The 18,974-nt window shown below is 45.5% G+C and overlaps 1 protein-coding gene across 1 annotated transcript in view; it reads left to right on the top strand.

The window, feature by feature from the left end:
- NCAPD2 (non-SMC condensin I complex subunit D2) overlaps positions 1-18,974 on the top strand; it is a gene marked incomplete at its 3' end in the record, with an annotated part of 162,759 nt that overhangs the window by 96,948 nt on the left and 46,837 nt on the right. The window contains exons 18-22 of the mRNA XM_033924539.1: positions 3,054-3,186; positions 3,322-3,406; positions 3,519-3,689; positions 3,946-4,151; positions 4,249-4,354. Of these exons, the coding sequence (XP_033780430.1) occupies positions 3,054-3,186; positions 3,322-3,406; positions 3,519-3,689; positions 3,946-4,151; positions 4,249-4,354 (701 nt within the window). The remainder of the gene's footprint in view (positions 1-3,053; positions 3,187-3,321; positions 3,407-3,518; positions 3,690-3,945; positions 4,152-4,248; positions 4,355-18,974) is intronic.

Here is an 18,974-nt window from a genome sequence, read left to right as displayed (position 1 = left end):
CAGGCTCCTCGGTTGGGGGGCTCAGTGTCTAGGTCACTCAGCTTAGGGCACCTGGTCCACAGAAGAGGCGTCCTGATCGATCAGTGTGTTGGAGACCAGAGGCGTCAGTCTGCTGCTGTTAGCCTTCCGCTCCCTTTTGATGGACAAGGTGGTCAGAGTTCTGTCGGACAATGCCACGGCGGTGGCTTACGTCAATCGTCAGGGAGGCACCAAGAGCACTCAGGTGGTGCAGGAGGCGGCTTAGCTCATGCTTTAATTGGAGTCACTTCTTCAGGACTTCTCCACCTGTCACATAGCCGGGGTGGAGTAGGTTCAGGCGGACTTCCTCAGTTGTCACACCTTAGATCCCAGAGAGTGGTGTCTCAGCCCGAGGCCTTTCAGTTGCTAGAGCAGGTTTGGGGTCAGCCCCTGATGGACCTGATGACCATGAGTGGCAATGCCAAACTGCCCCGCTTCTTCAGTCTTCACAGGGACGGTCAGGCTGAGGGTCTGGATGCTCTGGTTCAACCATAGCCAACGGAGGGGCTGTTGTATGTGTTCTCTCCGTGGCCATTAGTGGGCAGAGTTCTTCTACATATCGTTCGCCATCCAGGTCTGGTGGTTCTGGTGGCTCCAGATTGGCCTCGACGTCCATGGTATGCAGATTTGGTGATGCATTTGGAGGCGGATCATTTTCCTCTGCCTCTCTTGGACGACCTTCTGACGCAGGGTCCAATTACCATGTTCGATCCGACTTCCTTCTGTCTTATGGCTTGGCTCTTGAAAGGGGTCTCCTAGGTAAGAAGGGGTATTCAGATAAGCTGATCTCAACTCTCTTGGGGTCCTGGAGGCTTTCTACCTCTTGGGCTTCTGGAGGCTTTTTACCTCTTGGGCTTATGTGCGGGTTTGGCATCTCTTTGAGGGGTGGTGCCAGGCACGTGGTATGGTCTCTTTTCACGCTTCTCTGCCTACCATCCTAGAGTTCTTGCAGGATGACCTGGGATTGGCTTGGTCTTCTCTCCGGGTTCAGTTTGCGGCCTTGTTAGCCTTTCATGGTTTGGTGATAGGTCAGCGTTTAACAGCCATTCCTGATGTGCTTTGCTTTTTGTGGGCGGCCAAGTTGATCAGGCCTCCCGTGCGGCCCTCTGTTCCATCTTGGGATCTCATTCTGGTTCTGTTTGTTGTGGTGTGCCCGGTTTTTGAACCATTGGGCGGCTGCTCTTTGAAGGTACTTACTCTGAAGACGGTCTTTTTGGTGGCCATTTCTTCAGATAGACATGTTTCTGAGCTGCAGGCTTTATCTTGTAGGGCTCCCTTCTTGGAGTTTTCTAGGGAGTGGGTTGTCTTGATGCCTGTTCCTTCCTTTCTACAAAAAGTAGTTTCTCCTTTTCCTGTCAATCAGTCGGTAGTCTTCCCGGTATTGGGTAGTCGGGAGAGCTCTTCTTAGCAAAGACAGCTGTGCAAGTTGGATGTCGGTCGGGTCCTTCACTCTTATGTGCAGAGGACCCAGGAGATCAGGAAATCAGATCATCTCTTTGTCCTTCTAGTGGGTCCTCATAGGGGGGCTGGCGCTTCTAAGGCTACTATTACACACTGGATCAAGGAGACTATTGCTTCCGCTTATCTTCTGAAGCAGAAGTCTGTTCCAGATTTTCTTAAGGCTCATTCCACTAGGGGTCAGGCAGCTTCTTGGGCTGAGTCTTCGCTCATGCTTCCAGTGGACATTTGTAAGGCTGCAGTTTGGTCTTCCTTGCATTCTTTTGTCAGACACTATCGGGTAGATGTTCAGGCGCGTTGGGACGCAGTGTTCGGTGAACGTGTTCTGGTGTCGGCCCTTCGGGGGGTCCCGCCAGTGATGGGGACTGCTTTGGTACGTCCCACTTGTAAGGATTAACCTCTACTGGTCTGGAGAGTGCTAAAGAAGGAGAAATTAGGTTCTTACCTGCTAATTTACTTTCTTTTAGCTTCTCCAGACCAGTAGAGGTCCCCATCCTGTCTGTTATTGGTGTGTTGGTGCTGTTGCGCAGGCAATTTTGTTTTTTGCTGCGGGTTCTAGTATTTTTCTAGGGCCGGGGAGAATTAAAGAACAGCGGCTGTGGCTCGGCTGGCTTAGCTGGCGAGTTGTGGGGACATTTTCCTTCTTGTATTTCTCCTCTGCATTTTCCAACAGCATTTGGGTATGTTAGTTCGGAGTATTTATTTCTGTTTCCTGTTCTTAGTTCTGCTTGGCTATTCGGCAGACTGATAGGAATAGGGAAAGGTATCTCATGTACTGGTCCACAGTTTTGTTTTTGATCTCCACCTGCTGGTCATGATTGGATATATACCCACTCGTAAGGATTAACCTCTACTGGTCTGGAGAAGCTAAAAGAAGGTAAATTAGCAGGTAAGAACCTAATTTCTCCTTAGTTTCTGATTCTAGATCCTCTCTTAGAACCAGGCTTCCTCCCCTCAGGGGTCACCTGGTTGACAACTGTTGGAAACAAGATACTGGGCTTTGATGGACCTTTTGGTCTGTTCCTGTATTTCAATGCTTCTGTTCTTATATAGTAAAACCAAATAGTGTAGCTGGGTTTATATAAGGTATAGACACATTCTTGGATGAAAAGTCCATAAATTGTTGTTAAAATAGATCTTGAGAAAACCACTGCTTTTACCTGCTTGCTTGAATCTGGTTTTTGGCATCCTGCCTGGTGCTTATGGTCTGGACTGGCCACTGTTGGAAACAAAATGCTGGATTAGATCTAATCTAATCTTTGGTTTATAGACCGGGTCATCTCCCAGTGGAGCTCGATTCAGTTCACATAGAATTAAGACTAGAGTACATAGCAGAAAACATAGGAGAAGGAAGAGCTAATTAAAAACTATAGTACTTAAGAAAAGCATAAGAAAAATAACTATATTATCATTTCATTGAGGCTGTAGTTAAACCATTTAAAAATGGTGAGAACAACAAAGTTTTCATTGCAGCTGGCCTGGTCTGATCTGGTGTGGCAACTTCTTTTAGGCATCGGGTCCCCTGCTTTGCTTTGTAGTCAAGACTCATCCGCCTCTCTTTTTGTTTGGGTTGACAGAGGGCGGCCAGAGATTGTGGGCAGTAACTTGGACACTCTTGTGTCAGTGGGCCTAGGAGAGAAGGTGCAGGAGGATTATCAGCTCGCACAGGAGGTGTGCAACTGTATCCTTAAAATCACAAACAGCAAGAAGGTGAGAAGAAACCACCTCTGTCCATAAGCTAGGGAAGCCTGTGATACTTGCCTTTTGTTCTAGAGGGCACTAGAGTAGTGACAGATAACAGGTACGTGCTATGTTAGGTTAATAACATGAACTGGTTTGTTGCAGCTTGCGATGAGTGAAAAGGACTCTCCCTTTCGTCTGGCCAGTGACCACATACTGTTTGAGAGGCTGACAAATGCTATCATAGAAGGTAGGAATTAGGATACTTCGGGGTACAGTGTCAATATCCGTGTACTTGGAATCACAGGCTTATGTTGCCGTCTTACCTTTAGTGAAGACAAATTCTTCATGGTCTCCTGCAGGTATTAGCCAGCCAGAGCTTTATTGGATCTCATTTATGGAGACGGCTCTCTCCCTTATCTATCAACTGGCTGAGGAGCCAGAGGGAATCTCTGCAGATATTCTGCAGCGCTGCAGCCATCGGGTAAACGAGCAGTTGAACAGCCAAGCACAAGAGAGCCTGGAAGGAGGAGGTGAGAAGCAAGAAGATGTGAACAGTTAGGTGCACAGAGCCTGGGGTAAGGGGTTGGAGAAGACACAGGAGCAATCATAGCCTGAAGGATTAGCTACCGGGCATTTGATTTATAAGGAGTAACGTAATGGTGTATTTAATTATGTAGCAAGTTGGGAGATCTGCTGCCTAATCACTTCTGCCTATCGCTTCCTTTTGTGACTCTGGGTTTGCTCCCTGGGCTGTGTCTAACTCCAGAACATTTATTTTCTCTCCAGATTTGCCAGCGACCAGAGACCCATCTGAGCTGGGCCCTGTTTTACCCTCATTCCTGCTAGTTCACCTGCTCTCTCTGGCAGGAGCCACGGCACTACAACAGCTCATACACTTGGAACGCTCTGTTGGCTCTGAGCTCCGCAGACGGCGAGTCTTGAAAGAAGAACAAGAGGCCAAGGATTCTGCAGGGAAGCCGAGCAAAACCAAGGTGAGGCAGGGAACAGAGCTATCTTAGTGGGCAGAAGAAGCATGCCTCGTACAGAAGTAGATGATGCTTCTGCTGATGTGAGCTCTGGCTTTTACAGGGGAATGAGAGCACCATGGATGAAGAACTGGGGCTGGTGGGAGCTTCTGCTGATGACACTGAGGCTGAACTTATTCGTAAGATCTGTGAGACTGAGCTCTTGGACGGTGAGTGTTAACAGTAGAGACCTGATGCACAAAAACACCCCCATTCTGTGTCGCCTGCTAGACCAATATAGTTATTCTGTACAGATGGGTATATACCTCACTATGACCAGCAGGTAGAGACAGAGATGAAAAACTTTGTGTAGTATATTAGCTGAGGTTCCCTCTACCATCCCAGTCTTTCTCAGTCTCCAACAGGTAGAGGTAGAAAAAATTTGGCTCCCTCTGTTAGGCCTGTTGGAATTTGTTTTAGGACTCCTGGTTCCCCTTTTAGTGCTGGACGGAGCTTGGATGGGTCCTGTTTGGGGATCTGTCCATTCTCGGGGGTGTCAAACCCGGTGGGTCTCATGCTGGGTCCCTCCACCTCCCTTCCTCCACCTCCCCACATTTTTGTAGAGTGTTGTGCAGTCAGGGACTCGATTTACTTTGTGGGGCCACAGAAAGAAGGGGCTTTTCGGCCCATCTTAGATTTGAAAGGGATCAACAGGGCTCCAAGTTCTGTTCTTCCACATGGAAACTCTGCGGTCTGTGATTCTGGCGGATCAGCCAGGGGAGCAACTGACTTTTCTAGCTCTGACGGAGGCTTATTTGCTTATTCCAATTTGGGCCTCATCCTCGCTTCCTGCGCTTTGCAATCTTGGGGCAGCACTATCAGTTCTGTGCACTTCCCTTTGTTCTGGCTGCAGCTCCGCGGACGTTCACCAAGCTTATGGTGGTCGTCATGGTGGCATTGCGCAAAGAGGGCATTATCCCAGGATAATCAAACGCGGCAACAAGGGGGCATCAAGGGGGGTCCCGCGGCAACAAGGGGGCATCCGTGGAAAATCAGGGGCGGGAAACTACACGGTGACACTAGGAAGTTCTTCTTCACTGAAAGGGTGGTTGATCGCTGGAATAGTCTTCCACTTCAGGTTATTGAGGCCAGCAGCATGCCAGATTTTAAGGCCAGATGGGATAGACATGTGGGATCTATCGTCAAAGATAGATAGGGAGGGTCATTAGAGTGGGCAGACTTGATGGGCCGTGGCCCTTGTCTGCCGTCTACTTCTATGTTTCTATGAATTCTCACTAATGGGTGACGTGATCCAATGGGAGCCCTGATGCGGACGCTCACAAGCAGTCTTGCTTGAAGAAACTTGAAGTTTCGAGTTGCTCGCACCACACATGCGCGAGTGCCTTCCCGCCCAGCGCAGGGCGCGTCTCCTCAGTTCTTACTTTTCCGCAGAGCCGAGAAGTCCGTCTTCGACTCTCTGCGTGAAGATTTTTCACTTGTGCCTTCTAAAGTCCGCGGTTTTGGGTTATTTTTCTCGTAATTGCTGATTTTCGTTCGTTCTTTCTTGTTTAAAAAAAAAAAAAAAATTCTTCCATCCGTTCGACCAGGCAGGCCTCGTGGCCACAACCCCGTGGCTTCGATCTTGCGGCGAAGCTTTTCCGGCCTATTACCGATTTTAAAAAGTGTGTCAAGTGCCAGCATGCGATTTCGCTGATGGACCCTCATCGACGCTGCCTTCACTGTCTCGGGCCTCAACACCTTCCGAAATCGTGCCGGCCTTGTTCCACACTTACAGCCAGTGCTTTCAAGTGTCGTTGCTTCTTGTGGGAGCAGTTGTTCACTGGGGAGTCTTCAATGGAGCTTGAGTCATCGAAGGGTGCTTCTACCATCTGCCTCACCTGAGGCTCCCCAGGCTTCCACGTCTTCTGCTCCGAGCCTCATCAAACCTGCCTCGTTTGTACCGGCTCCGCCTTCGACGCCGGCTGCGGTGCCTTCCTCTGTCTCCTCAGGTCAGGTAGCACAGCAACCCATTCCCCCGATGGTGCTTAAAGTGCCCAAAGCTTCTAAGTCCAAGTACTCTCACACTGCCTCAAGGGAGCGCGAAGCCCGTGCAGGTGGTCCCATTGCTGATGCGGATCCATCCTTGCTGGCTTCGTTCCAGACTTTACTTGAGAAGCAATTCATTGAGCTCTTTACCACCATGGGGCCAAAGCTTCTCTCTCAAATCCAGCCTGGGCATGCGGAGGCCTCCCGCGAGGTCGAGCTGCCTCCAGTGCCTCAGCGATACACACACTCTCTACAGGGAGCAGCGTCTCTGCGAGTGTCTGGTCTGGCATCGATGCATGCATCGTAAGGAGCAGAGTCTTTGCCCATGCCTCCATTGGAACCGATTCACTCGATGCAAGGAGTAGGTTCTTTGCGAGTGCCTCCATTGGAACCTATCCATTCGATGCAAGGGCTCGTGTCTTTGCGAATGCCTCGGGGTGCTTCCAGCCATCCTCCTCTGCTTCCAGCCCCATCCACTCTCTGGGGGCCTCAGCGAAGACATACATGTCTCGTCTAACGAGGCCTGCTTCCAGGCATAGCTCGCACCATCGATCGAGGCATTCTTCGAGACATTCATCCAGGCATGCCTCGCCTCATCGGAAGCAGCCTTTCCTTCAGTATTCACCGGCTACTTCACCTCCTCCTATGCCGGAGCTCGAGGACACAATGGGATCCTTTTCCCCATCGAGATACCCTTCCTCATTGGATCAAGAGGCCTCGACGTCCTCGAGTCCTTCTCAAGGCCCTGCTTTGGCTGACCAGCTGTCTTTCTCCTCCTTTCTTTGAAAGATGGCTGCTGATTTGCACATTCAGCTGGACACTGGGTCCAAATTTTTGAAGGAGTATCTGGAGACCATGCATCTCCTTCAACCACTTGCTGAATCCCTCAGGCATGGATCAGACCTTTGTTCGTTGTCTTGAGACACCCTATTCCATCCCTGCTATGCCGGGTAAATTGGATGCCAGATACCGCACGGTTCACCATAAGGGGTTTGATGGTGCCCAACTCTCCCATCAATCCCTCTTGGTGGAGTCTTCATTGAAGCAGTCTCACCCCTCCCAGGTCTATGCCACTGTTCCACCTGACAGGGAGGGCAAGACGATGGACAGGTTTGGCAGGCGCATTTACCAGAACTCAATGATGACATCCAGAGTTCTTAATTATAACTTTCATTTCATAACCTATTTTGAATTTTTCCTGTCTGTCCTTCACAAGTTCTTCACAAGTTCATGCCTTACTTGGATTCTCAAGCACAGTTTGAGTACCAGGAGGTTCTGGCTTCTTTGTCCCAGCTCTGGTTACAAATGATGCAGTCCTCATACGATGCCTTTGAGTTATCTGCTCGGGCTACTGCTTGTTCGGTGGCCATGCCACGCCTGGTGTGGCTCAGGACCATCGACACGGACATAAGAACATAAGAAGTTGCCTCCACTGGGTCAGACCAGAGGTCCATCGCGCCCAGCAGTCCGCTCCCGCGGCTGCCCAGCAGGCCTATGGCCTGTGAAGTGGTCCCTGACTATTCCTATAACTTACTTTTACTTCTATCTGTACCCCTCAATCCCCCTATCCTTTAGGAACCTATCTAAACCTTCCTTGTAGTGTGCTCTGGCTTATCACAACATCCGGAAGCGTGTTTCATGTGTCTACCACCCTCTGGGTAAAAAAGAACTTCCTAGCGTTTGTTCTAAACCTGTCCCCTTTCAATTTCTCCGAGTGCCCCCTTGTACTTGTAGTTCCCCACAGTCTGAAGAATCTGTCCCTGTTTACCTTGTCTATGCCCTTCAGGATTTTGAAGGTTTCAATCATGTCTCCTCTAAGTCTCCGCTTCTCCAGGAAGAATAGCCCCAGCATTTCCAACCTGTCAGCGTATGAAAAGTTTTCCATACCTTTTATTAGTTTAGTCGCTCTTCTCTAGACTCCTTCTTGAGGTACGGCGACCAGTACTGGACACAGTACTCCAGATGTGGGCGCACCATTGCATGATACAGCGGCAGGATGACTTCCTTCGTCCTGGTCGTGATACCCTTTTTAATGATACCCAACAGTCTGTTCGCTTTCTTTGAGGCTGTCGCACACTGTGCTGATGCTTTCAGTGTTGTGTCCACCATTACCCCCAGGTCTCTTTCAAGGTTACTTATCCCTAGCAATGATCCCCCCATTTTATAGCTGAACATCGGGTTCTTTTTCCCTACGTGCATGACCTTGCATTTCTCTATGTTAAAGCTCATTTGCCACTTTTTTGCCCACTCTTCCAGCCTCATTAGGTCCCTTTGCAGGTCTTCGCAGTCTTCTGTGGTTCTAACCCTGCTGCAGAGTTTGGTGTCTTCCGCAAATTTAATAACCTCACAATTTATTCACGCCTCCAGGTCGTTAATAAATATATTGAACAGGAGCGGTCCCAGCACCGACCCCTGTGGAACTCAGCTCGTGACCCATTGCCAGTCTGAATAATGGCCCTTTCTTTAGCACTCTCCAGACCAGTAGAGGTTAATCTTTATGAATGGGTATATATCCAATTATGACCAGTAGGTAGAGACTGAAAACAAAACTGTGGGACAGTATATAATATACTCCCTTCTCTATTTACATCAGTCTTCCTTCAGTCTCCAGCAGGTGTTGAGTGATCTGTACCCATCTCCCTTGGTAGGGCTGTTGGAATTTGTTTAGGGGGTTTCTAGTCCCTGTTTTTGGCCGGACAGAGCTTGGGCGGGCCCTGTTTGGGGGTCCGTCCTCGGGGGTATCAAACCCGGGCTACCTTAATTTCACCAATGGGGGACGCGGTGGTCTCGGCACTTACTAAGCGGCATACCGTGCTTGTTACGGACGGTTCTGCTCTTAGGGTCTCTGAGGAGTGTACGTTAGAGACACTTATTAAGTATAATTTTGATGTCTCTGCCTTGGGGGTCCAGGCTGCTATTTGTGTGGGGCTGGTGGCTCGCACCGTGTTTCGGAGGTCTGAGCGTGTCCTGGATCGTGAGTCTGATGACTGGTCCTTAGTGGATCAGGAGTGGTGAAGATTGAGATGACTGCCTCGTTCCTCTCGGTTGTTCTTTTTGACATGGTGTGGCTAAGTCTGGGGCTTTTGGTGGCCGCACGCTGTACCTTGTGGCTTTGCGCTTGGTCGGCGGTTGCCGCGTCCAGAACTGAACTTCCCAAAAGTTCCCTTTCAGGGGTTGTTTTTTGTTTGGAGAGGACTTAGATACGGTGGTTCAAACTCTGACGGACTCTAAGGTGCCCCGTCTGCCTGAGGACCGTGCCCGCCTGGTGTCTCGGGTTGGCATTGCCCTGGGGCATCTGCGGGAATTTTGCAAGTTTCACCTGGGGCGTGGGACTGCTTCTTTCCAGGCTTCCAGTTTTTCCCCGGGGTCGGTTGGCTTAGCACATGCAGTCCTTTCAGGGGGCCCGTTGGGGGGCTGGGAGTTCATCCCCGGTTCCCCTGCTGCCCGTCCTGCACGATGGCTCTTTGCCGGTGCCCCTTTTGGTTCCCGTGGGTGCCCGGCTGCACAACTTGTTTCCCAAGTGGGCCGAGATCACGTCCGATCGGTGGGTCCTGGTGGTGGTGCGGGATGGTTATGTTCTTGAAGTTTGCCCGCTCTCTGCTGGATCATATCTAGCCTCTCCATGTCAGGTGGCATGTTTGACGCTAGCCTTTCGCCAGACCCTTCAGTGCTTGCTAGATCTCAAAGCAATTGTCCAGTGTCCCCTCAGAAGTGCGGCATCGACTAGTACGCCTTTTCCTTTGTGGGGCCCTAAAAGGAGGGGACCTTTCGGCCCATCCTTGGTTTAAACCGAGGTCAACAGGGCTCTCAGAATTCCCTTTTATTCACATGGAGACACTGCAGTCTGTCCTTCTGGCGGTTCAGCCGGGGGAGTTCTTGACTTCTCTCGCTCTGACAGAGGCCTACTTGCCTGTTTCCATTCGGGCCTCTCATCAGCTTTTGCTTCGCTTTGCGATGTTGGGTCTGCACTATCAGTTCTGTGTGCTTCCCTTGGGCCTGGCCATGACTCCCCGGCCGTTCACCAAGTTGATGGTGGTCGTCGCGGCGGCATTGCAGTCGGAGGGCATTCTGGTGCACCGCTACTGGGATGACTGGTTGATTCGGGTAAAGTCGTTGCAGGAGAGCGCCCGAGTTACGGCTCGGGTGGTTGAGTTTCTCCGGTCACTGGGCTGGGTGGTGAACCTTTCCAAGAGTCGGTTGGTCCCAGCTCAGCATCTGGAGTACCTTGGGGTTCTGCTCGACACCTCCTTGGGGAAGGTCTTCCTTCCAGAGGCCCGGGTAAGCAAATTGCAGTCTCAGATTCGCCTTCTTTTGGCGTCCCGGTGTCCTCGGGCGCAGGATTTCCTCCAAGTCTTGGGGTCGATGGCAGCGTTCCTGGATGTTGTGAGGTGGGCGCGAGCCCACATGTGCCTCTTCAGTATGCTCTGCTCCGGAGGTAGTTACCCCAGAGGCACAGTTTGGAGGTCCCTGTCCCTCTGCGAGGCTTGGCGCGCTGCAGTCTTTATTGGTGGCTCCAGACCTCTCATCTGATCCAGAGGGCGAGTCTGGATCTATCGCAGTGAACGGTGCTTCTCACGGATGCCAGTCTCCTCAGTTGGGGGGGGGCTCAGTGTCTAGGTCACTCAGCTCAGGGCACCTGGTCCATGGAGGAGGCGTCCTAGTCGATCAACGTGTTAGAGACCAGAGCCGTCCGTCTGGCGCTGTTAGCCTTCCTCTCCCTCTTGATGGGCAAGTCGGTCAGAGTCCTGTCTGACAATGCCACAGCGGTGGCTTATGTCAATCGTTGCACCAAGAGCGCTCAGGTGGCGCAAGAGGCGGCTCGGCTCATGCTTTGGGCAGAGTCACGCCATCTGGACCTCTCGGCCTCTCATTATAGCCGGGGTGGAGAATGTTCAGGCGAACTTCCTCAGTCACATCTTAGATCCCAGAGAGTAGTGTCTCAGCCCCGTGGCTTTTCAGTTGTTAGTGCAGGCTTGGGGTCAGCCCCTGATGGACCTGATGGCCACGAATGGCAATGCCGAGGTGTTACGTTTCTTCAGTCGTCGCAGGGATGGACTGGCCGAGGGTATGGATGCTCTGGTTCAACCATGGCCAACAGAGGGGCTGTTGTGCATGTTCCCTCCGTGGCCATTAATGGGCAGAGTTCTTCTCCGCATTGTTCGCCATCCAGGTCTGGTGGTTCTGGTGGCTCCGGATTGCCTCGACATCCGTGATACGCGGATCTGGTGACACTGGTGGCGGATCCTTTTCCTCTGCCTCCCTTGGACGACCTGATGAAGGGTCCCATTCCCATGTTCGACCCGTCTCCCTTCTGTCTTACGGCTTGGCTTTTGAAAGGGGTATTCAGATAGGGTGCTCTCTACACTCTTGGGGTCTTGGAGGCTTTCTACCTCTCAGGCTTCTGTGTGGGTTTGACACCTCTTTGAGGGGTGGGCCAGGCGCGGGGAGTAGTCTCTCTTTGCGGTTCTCTGTCTAACATCCTAGAGTTCTTGCAAGATAGCCTGGATAGAGGCCTGGCTTGGGCTTCTCTCCGGGTTCAGCTTGTGGCCTTGTCAGCCTTTCGGGGGTTTGTGACAGGTCAGCGTTTGACAGCCATTCCTGATGTGATTCGCTTTTTGCGGGCGACCAAGTTGCTCAGGCCTCCCGTGCGGCCCTCTGTTCCCTCTTGGAATCTCAGTCTGGTTCTCTCTATTCTGGTGCACCCGTCCTTCGAACTGTTGGGCGGCTGCTCTTTGAAGGACCTTACTCTGAAGGCGGTCTTTTTGGTGGACATTTCTTCCGCTAGGCGTGTTTCTAAGCTACAGGTTTTCTCTTGTAGGGCTCCCTTCTTGGAGTTTTCTAGGGGGCAGGTTGTCTTGAGGCCTTTTTATGCCGAAAGTAGTTTCTCCTTTTCATGTCAATCAATCTGTGGTCCCCCCGGTTTTGGGTAGTTGGGAGGGCTCTTCTGAGCAAAGACAGCTGCACAAGTTGGATGTTGGTCGGGTCCTTCGCTCTTATGTGCAGCGGATCCAGGAGATCAGGAAATAAGATCATCTCTTTGTCCTTCTGACTGGTCCTCGTAGGGGGGCTACTATTGCATGCTTCTAAGGCTACTATTGCATGCTGGATCAAGGAGTCTATTGCTTTCGCTTCTCTTCTGGGGCAGAAGCCCGTTCCGGAGTTTCTCAAAGCTCGTTCCACTCGGGGTCAGGCGGCTTATTGGGCTGAGTCGTCGCTCGTGCCTCCAGTGGACATTTGTAAGGCTGCGGTTTGGTCTTCCTTGTATTCCTTTGTCAGACTCTTTCGGGTAGATGTTAAGGCACGTTGGGACTGGTCTGGAGAGTGCTAAAGAAGGAGAAATTAAGTTCTTACCTGCTAATTTACTTTCTTTTAGCTTCTCCAGACCAGTAGAGATCTTCATCTTGTCTGTTGTATTGTTGAGGCTGTTGCACAGGCAGTTTTGTGTTTTGCTGCGTGTTCTATTATTTTTCTAGGGCAGGGGAGAATTAGAGAATAGTGGCTGTGGCTCGGCTGGCTTAGCTGGTGAGCTATGGGGACATTTTCTTTCTGGTGTCTCTCCTCTGCATTTTCCAACAGCATTTGGGTATATTAGTTTTTACTCCTGTTCGGAGTCTTGTTTATTTTTGTTTCCCGTTCTTATTTCTGCTTGGCTATTCGGCAGACTGATAGGAATAGGGAAGGTATCTGTTATGTATTATTCCACAGTTTCGTTTTCAGTCTCCACCTGCTGGTCATGATTGGATATATACCCACTCATAAAGATTAACCTTTACTGGTCTGGAGAAGCTAAAAGAAAGTAAATTAGCAGGTAAGAACCTAACTTCTCCTTCCACAGACTCTCGGAAGCTTCACTTTTAATGCTGAGCCCCTCTTGACCCCCTCCCCACTCTGTGGAAGTCTTGTGCTGTTGGAACACTTCTGTTATGGTTATAATTGTTACTGCTGATAGTTCACTCAGCCCTGGGCTCTTTTTGGACACCAGATGCAATCCTGCTCTTTGGAGTTGAAACTGTCACTCCAGACAGATGGGGTTTGATTGTATGTTTAAAAATAAAAAAATTAAAAAAATCTGTAAGTTTAGAAAGGAATTAAAAGGTGGTTCCAGTGTGTACCTGGGAATTAATGTGAAGGATTGGAAGAGTGTTTCTGATGTGCATTTCTTGGTTTTTTTTTTTATTTTTTTTTTTTTTTTTTTGGGGGGGGGGGGGTGGTCAGCAAGTTTAGTATCCCAGGACAAGCAGGCAGTATATTCTCACATGTGAGTGATGTATAGAATTTTAGGAAAATGCTGAAAAGACACCTGTTCTTAATGCAAGGACAATGAAAAATTAGATGGTCCAATGTCTCCGCTTCTAGATTACAATGCCAGCATCTATTAGATTTAGAGCTATCCATCTTTTGTAAATAAACTGGGGTCCAAAAAGCTCTATGTAATAAAAAGAACTAAGTTTGTCTCATAGATGCCAACACTGTACATCTCATTCTCCAAGACCAAATGCGTGGCCATTGAGAAGCAGAAATTTGATGCTTTATCTCAATGCTCCAAATGTCTCTAAGACCAGTTTTCGTTTTTTTGTTAAGAAATCCAGATAATAATTTGTACCACTCCGCGGCTTGGTGTCCCAGGAAGTCTGCCTGGAAGCATAGGAACTGCAAACTATATTGATTATTAAGAGTTTTCCATTCAGGGAACCCCACCTGAATAGCCTGCTTCAACTGCAACCATTTAAAACTTTGTGCTGTATTAAGACCAAATCTACATTGCAATTGTGAAAAATCAAGCAGTTTACCTTCTGAAATAACATCATTTAAAGTTCTTATACCAGCAATAATCCAGTGCTTCCATAAGATTTGAGATCCGCCAATTTGAATCTTGGAGTTTATCCATAAAGATTGATTTGTTGATTTATTTATTGGAATAGGTGTTAAATTACTAATGCATCTCAAAATTTTCCATGTATCAATCAAAATTCTGTTCTGTTTATATCTCCTAGGCATTTTGATACTAACAACATGAACTAAATTTAAAGGAAACAAGAGACACCACTCCAAGTACAACCAATCTGGAGCATTGTCAAAGAGTTCTGGGAGGATCCAATACATGCCCTGGCGTAAAATATAGGCTTGATGATACCTATAAAAATTTGGAAATTTTACCCCTCCCTCCTCAATTGACTTTTGCAGAGATACTAAAGCTATTCTAGGTCTTTTACCCAGCCAAACAAATTTTGTAAGAATACCATTAAGTTTTTTTTATAAAAGGACCCCTGAAAAAAAATTGGTATCGTACTCATTTGATAACAAATTACAGGCAAAATCATCATTTGAATAGTTTGAACCCTCCCCCACCAAGAAAGATGTAAAGGATTCCATTGCTCACACATTTCTGTTACTTTTTTTAATAAAAGTTTTTCATTCTCTTTCAAAGTGTCTTCCAAAGTAATTTTATTATGATACCTAAGAATTTTAATCCATCCTCTTTCCATGTAAATGAGAAAAAATCAAATAAATCTCTTATTACAATGCACATTAAGAGGAAGAATTTCTGACTTACTCCAATTTATTTTATAACCTGAAAACTTTCCAAATGTATCAATCAATTCTAATAAGCATGGAATGGTAGTTTCTGGATTTCTCAAATAAAGCAGAATATCATCTGCATATGCCGAAACTTTGTATTCTCTATCAGAAAAGAGAATACCCTGTATCCCCTTTGCTTGTTGAATGGCTAATAACAAGGGTTCTAATACAGTATTCTTCAACCACCGGTCCATGGACCAGTGCCGGTCCACAGAAATTTCCTGCATCAGGCCCAAAACAGTGTTCTTCAACCGCCGGTCCACGGTGCGATCGATGCGGCGTTATCTTCGAGCCAGCTCCCTCTTCCTAACTGATTCAGTGCAAAAGCCACGGACAATGGCTCCTACAGGCATCCTGCGCCTGAACCGGAAGCCATCTCTCTAACGTTGCAACGTCAGAGGGAAGGCTTCCAGATGAGGCACGGGACGTGCAAGGTGCAATTAGTACTATTATGGGGGCGGGGTCTGGGGTGGAGATTGGGTAGAGATGGGCGGGGTCTGGCTCACGACTTAGTCCAGTGTTCTTCAACCACCAATCCACAGACCGATGCCGGTCCACAGAATAATTATTTTATTTCTGCTGATCTATAAGTGGAAAAAAGTTGAAAAACACTGTTCTAATACAATATCAAAAAGCAAAGGAGACAGAGGACAACCCTGTCTAACCCCCCTCTGCAACATAAAACGATCAGAGAAATTATTATTAATATATAATGTTGCAGAAGGGGAGCTATACAAAGTTTGAATCATTTGTATAAATCCCGAACCTATACCAAACCATTCCAATGCTTGATACGTGAAAGGCCATTCAACACGATCAAAAGCTTTTTCCGCATCCAAAGAAATAGAAAAAACCGGATCAGCGATTTCTTTAGATAAATTTAACATATGAAAGGCCAATCTAGTATTATTAGAAGAATGTCTCTTTGCAACGAATCCAGTTTGATGCATATCAATAATAAAAGGGAGAGCCTTGGCCAAGCGCAAAGCCAATCCTTAGCCAAAAGTTTACCATCAACATTTATTAATGAAAAAGGTCTGTAGTTTGAAACCAAAGTGGGATCTATGTTTGGCTTTGGCAAAACAATTGTTAATGATTCAGCCATAGTACCTGTAATACATCCCTTAGATAATTGGGATTGAAATAAATTTAACAAATGAGGCAATAGGGAATTTTGAAATGACTTATAAAATTCTATTGTATATCCATCACCACCTGGAGTGGATCCAACTCTAAGAGATTTCAACGCTGTTTCTAATTCTTTTAGTGATATAGGCTCATCTAAACTTCTTTTTATATGATGAGGAACCTTCGGACCAATAATTAAATTCAAAAAATCTAAACCATCTTTCTCCCTACCATCATAAGATTCAGAAGAGTATAGATCTTTATAAAAATTTAAAAATTTACTTAAAATAATATCAATTTGGTTGTGCCTAACTGCTTTCTCATCTTTTATTGCACTAATTTTTGTTCTTCTTTTCTTTGCTTTAAGGTAATTTGCCAATAACCTACGCGCCTTATTTGAATTTCCATAATACAAAGTTTGCTGAGAAAAAAGATCTTTCCTTATTAATTTCGAAGCTAATTCATTATATTTACCTTTTGCTTTTAAAAGGTCTTGTAAAGTGTCATGATCCCACTTATCAATCAATTTAGATTCCAAAATTTTAATTTCCTTTTCCAAATTAGAATATTGATTTTTAATTTGTTTTCTAATATAAGCAGAGTATGAAATATTACATCTTATAGTAGCCTTAAAAGCATCCCAAACATTTTCCATAGAAGTTTCATCTGATAAATTATACTGAAAAAATTAAGTAATTTTTATTTGTAATTCATCTAATAATTTAATATCTACAAGCAATGTATTATCAAATCTCCAAATAGGTCTACTATACTCTTGTTGATCTATTTGTAGTTCAATCCATACACCCACATGATCAGATAAAATAATTGGATCTATGGAAGCTTTAATCACTTGCTGAACTATTTGAGTTGAGACAAGAATATATAATCAATTCTAGAGAAAGATTTATGAACTTGTGAACAAAAGGAAAATTCCTGATCATTAAAATGAAGTATACGCCAAATATCCTTTAAATCACATAAATGCGCCAAATTATCTAACCCTAATGATTTTATATTTCTACAAGGTTTTTTATCCAATAATGGATCCATAACAGCGTTAAAATCTCCAGCCACAACTAATTTAGAAGCAGCCAGTGGGAATAACAGTTGTAACATTTTAAAGAACTCATTTTGATTTGAATTAGGGGCATACACAAAGCCAGGGCATTATTTCCCATACTCATCTCCACATGGACCCATCTACCCTTCGGATCTGAACCTACTAATTTAAAATTGGCTGAACATTTTTTATTAATCAGAATAGCTGCCCCTGCTTTTTTCCCATCTGCAGGGGCAAAAAAACATTGTTTCACCCAACCCCCTTTCAGTTTCTTTGATTCTGTTATAGACAGGTGGGTCTCTTGAATATAGTAGATATCCACATTCTGATTTTTTAAAAATGCTAATGTTTTTTTCCTTTTAATCTGATGGTTGAGGCCATTTACATTCAAGGAGAAAATTTTAATATCCATCCTTAAATTATAAGTAAAATAATCTTTCCAAAACAATAAAACAAATATTCCCAGTCTTCATAAATAGGCATCATTTTCCTGATTTTATAAATATGAACCTGAACCTTACATCTTATTAGATCTCTAGCTAAACTTTTAGAACCTAAAGCTCTAAATATCTTAATTCATTCTCTAATAATTTCTAAGCTTAACTACTGCAATACATTATACCAAGGCATAACACAGAAAGAAATACGAAGGTTACAAATTATACAAAATACTGCAATAAAAATTATTACCCATTCTAAAAAATATGATCATGTCACACCTCTTCTGCGAAATGCACATTGGCTACCAATTTCACATAGAATAACATACAAAATTGCGTTACTTATATTTAAAATTCAGAAAACTAATACCCCAATATTCTTATATCGGTACTTAATACCTTATTCCTCTGCTAAATCTCTTAGATCAGCAGATCAATATTTAATAACTATTCCAACACTGAAAGTAATAGGCACTAGAAGAAATACAACCTTTTCTATTTTTGGACCTCAGCTCTGGAACAAACTTCCTATTTTCCTACGCGCCGAAACCTCTCTAGTAGAATTTAAAAGGAATTAAAAAAGCTATCTTTATAAAGATGCATTTGAACCTTAAATTAGATAATTTCTTTTTTTTCCTTCCTATACCTTTCCTGATGTTGTTCCTCCCTAAATGTTATTTCTTTTTTTTTTTTTTTAAAAACAAATGTAATTTTATCCCTGTACTCCTAATGTATTTTTTTATCATCTATAGATATGTTTTATGTCTATTGTCTAAATGATTCATTTATTTCCTCAATTTTATTTTTGTTATACGCATTGAAAATATTTGATATTGCGTGTAAATCAAAATTTTAATAAACTTGAAACTTGACCCCTATTATCCCAACCCTCCCTAAACCCCCCCCCACCCATTTAAGAGTGAAATCTTAGAAACACACATTTGATATCAGGTGAAGAAATACTCTACACAAGCATAAATTTAAATTGATTATAGCAGTATGATAAGCCACTAAAATACAATTAAGTTGAATACAAAATATTTTTCATTAGTAACTAAAGCATATTAATTATTCATTAGCAAATAATAGTATTAATTATGAACTTTACTTTAAAAAAATACCATTAAGAATCAAATTATCAAAGAAATAAATGACTTTACCATATTTTAAATAATAATATTATCCAAAACTTTAAATTATAATCCTTTTGTCTAAAGAAACCTTAAAATGAAATGAGATAAAATATAAAATGTCCCATCTGAAAACAACCCCTCAAATCATTCCTTATTAGTCCATAACATAAAAATTAATGTATTAAAAAGAACCATCACGTAAACTCCATTCAAAACATATTCAACCTTAAATGTGCTCCAGTAAATTAATCTTAAATTACCATATTTTCACGCATATAAGGCGCGCGTTATACATGATTTTACAAACTGAATATAACCATGTGCGTTATATGTGTGAGCGTGTTATACAAATTTTTTTTTCAGTGCGATCTAGCATCCCCCCTGCAAACCGGCATCCTCCCCCCCCCCGCTCGCGTCACCCACCCCTCCCCCGTGATCCTACATCCCCCCCCAGCACCGC

Source organism: Geotrypetes seraphini, chromosome 16 (assembly GCF_902459505.1).
Source record: "Geotrypetes seraphini chromosome 16, aGeoSer1.1, whole genome shotgun sequence".
NCBI lineage: Eukaryota > Metazoa > Chordata > Amphibia > Gymnophiona > Dermophiidae > Geotrypetes > Geotrypetes seraphini.
Note: the sequence above shows the minus strand (reverse complement) of the source record. Positions and strands in the feature narration are given on the sequence as shown.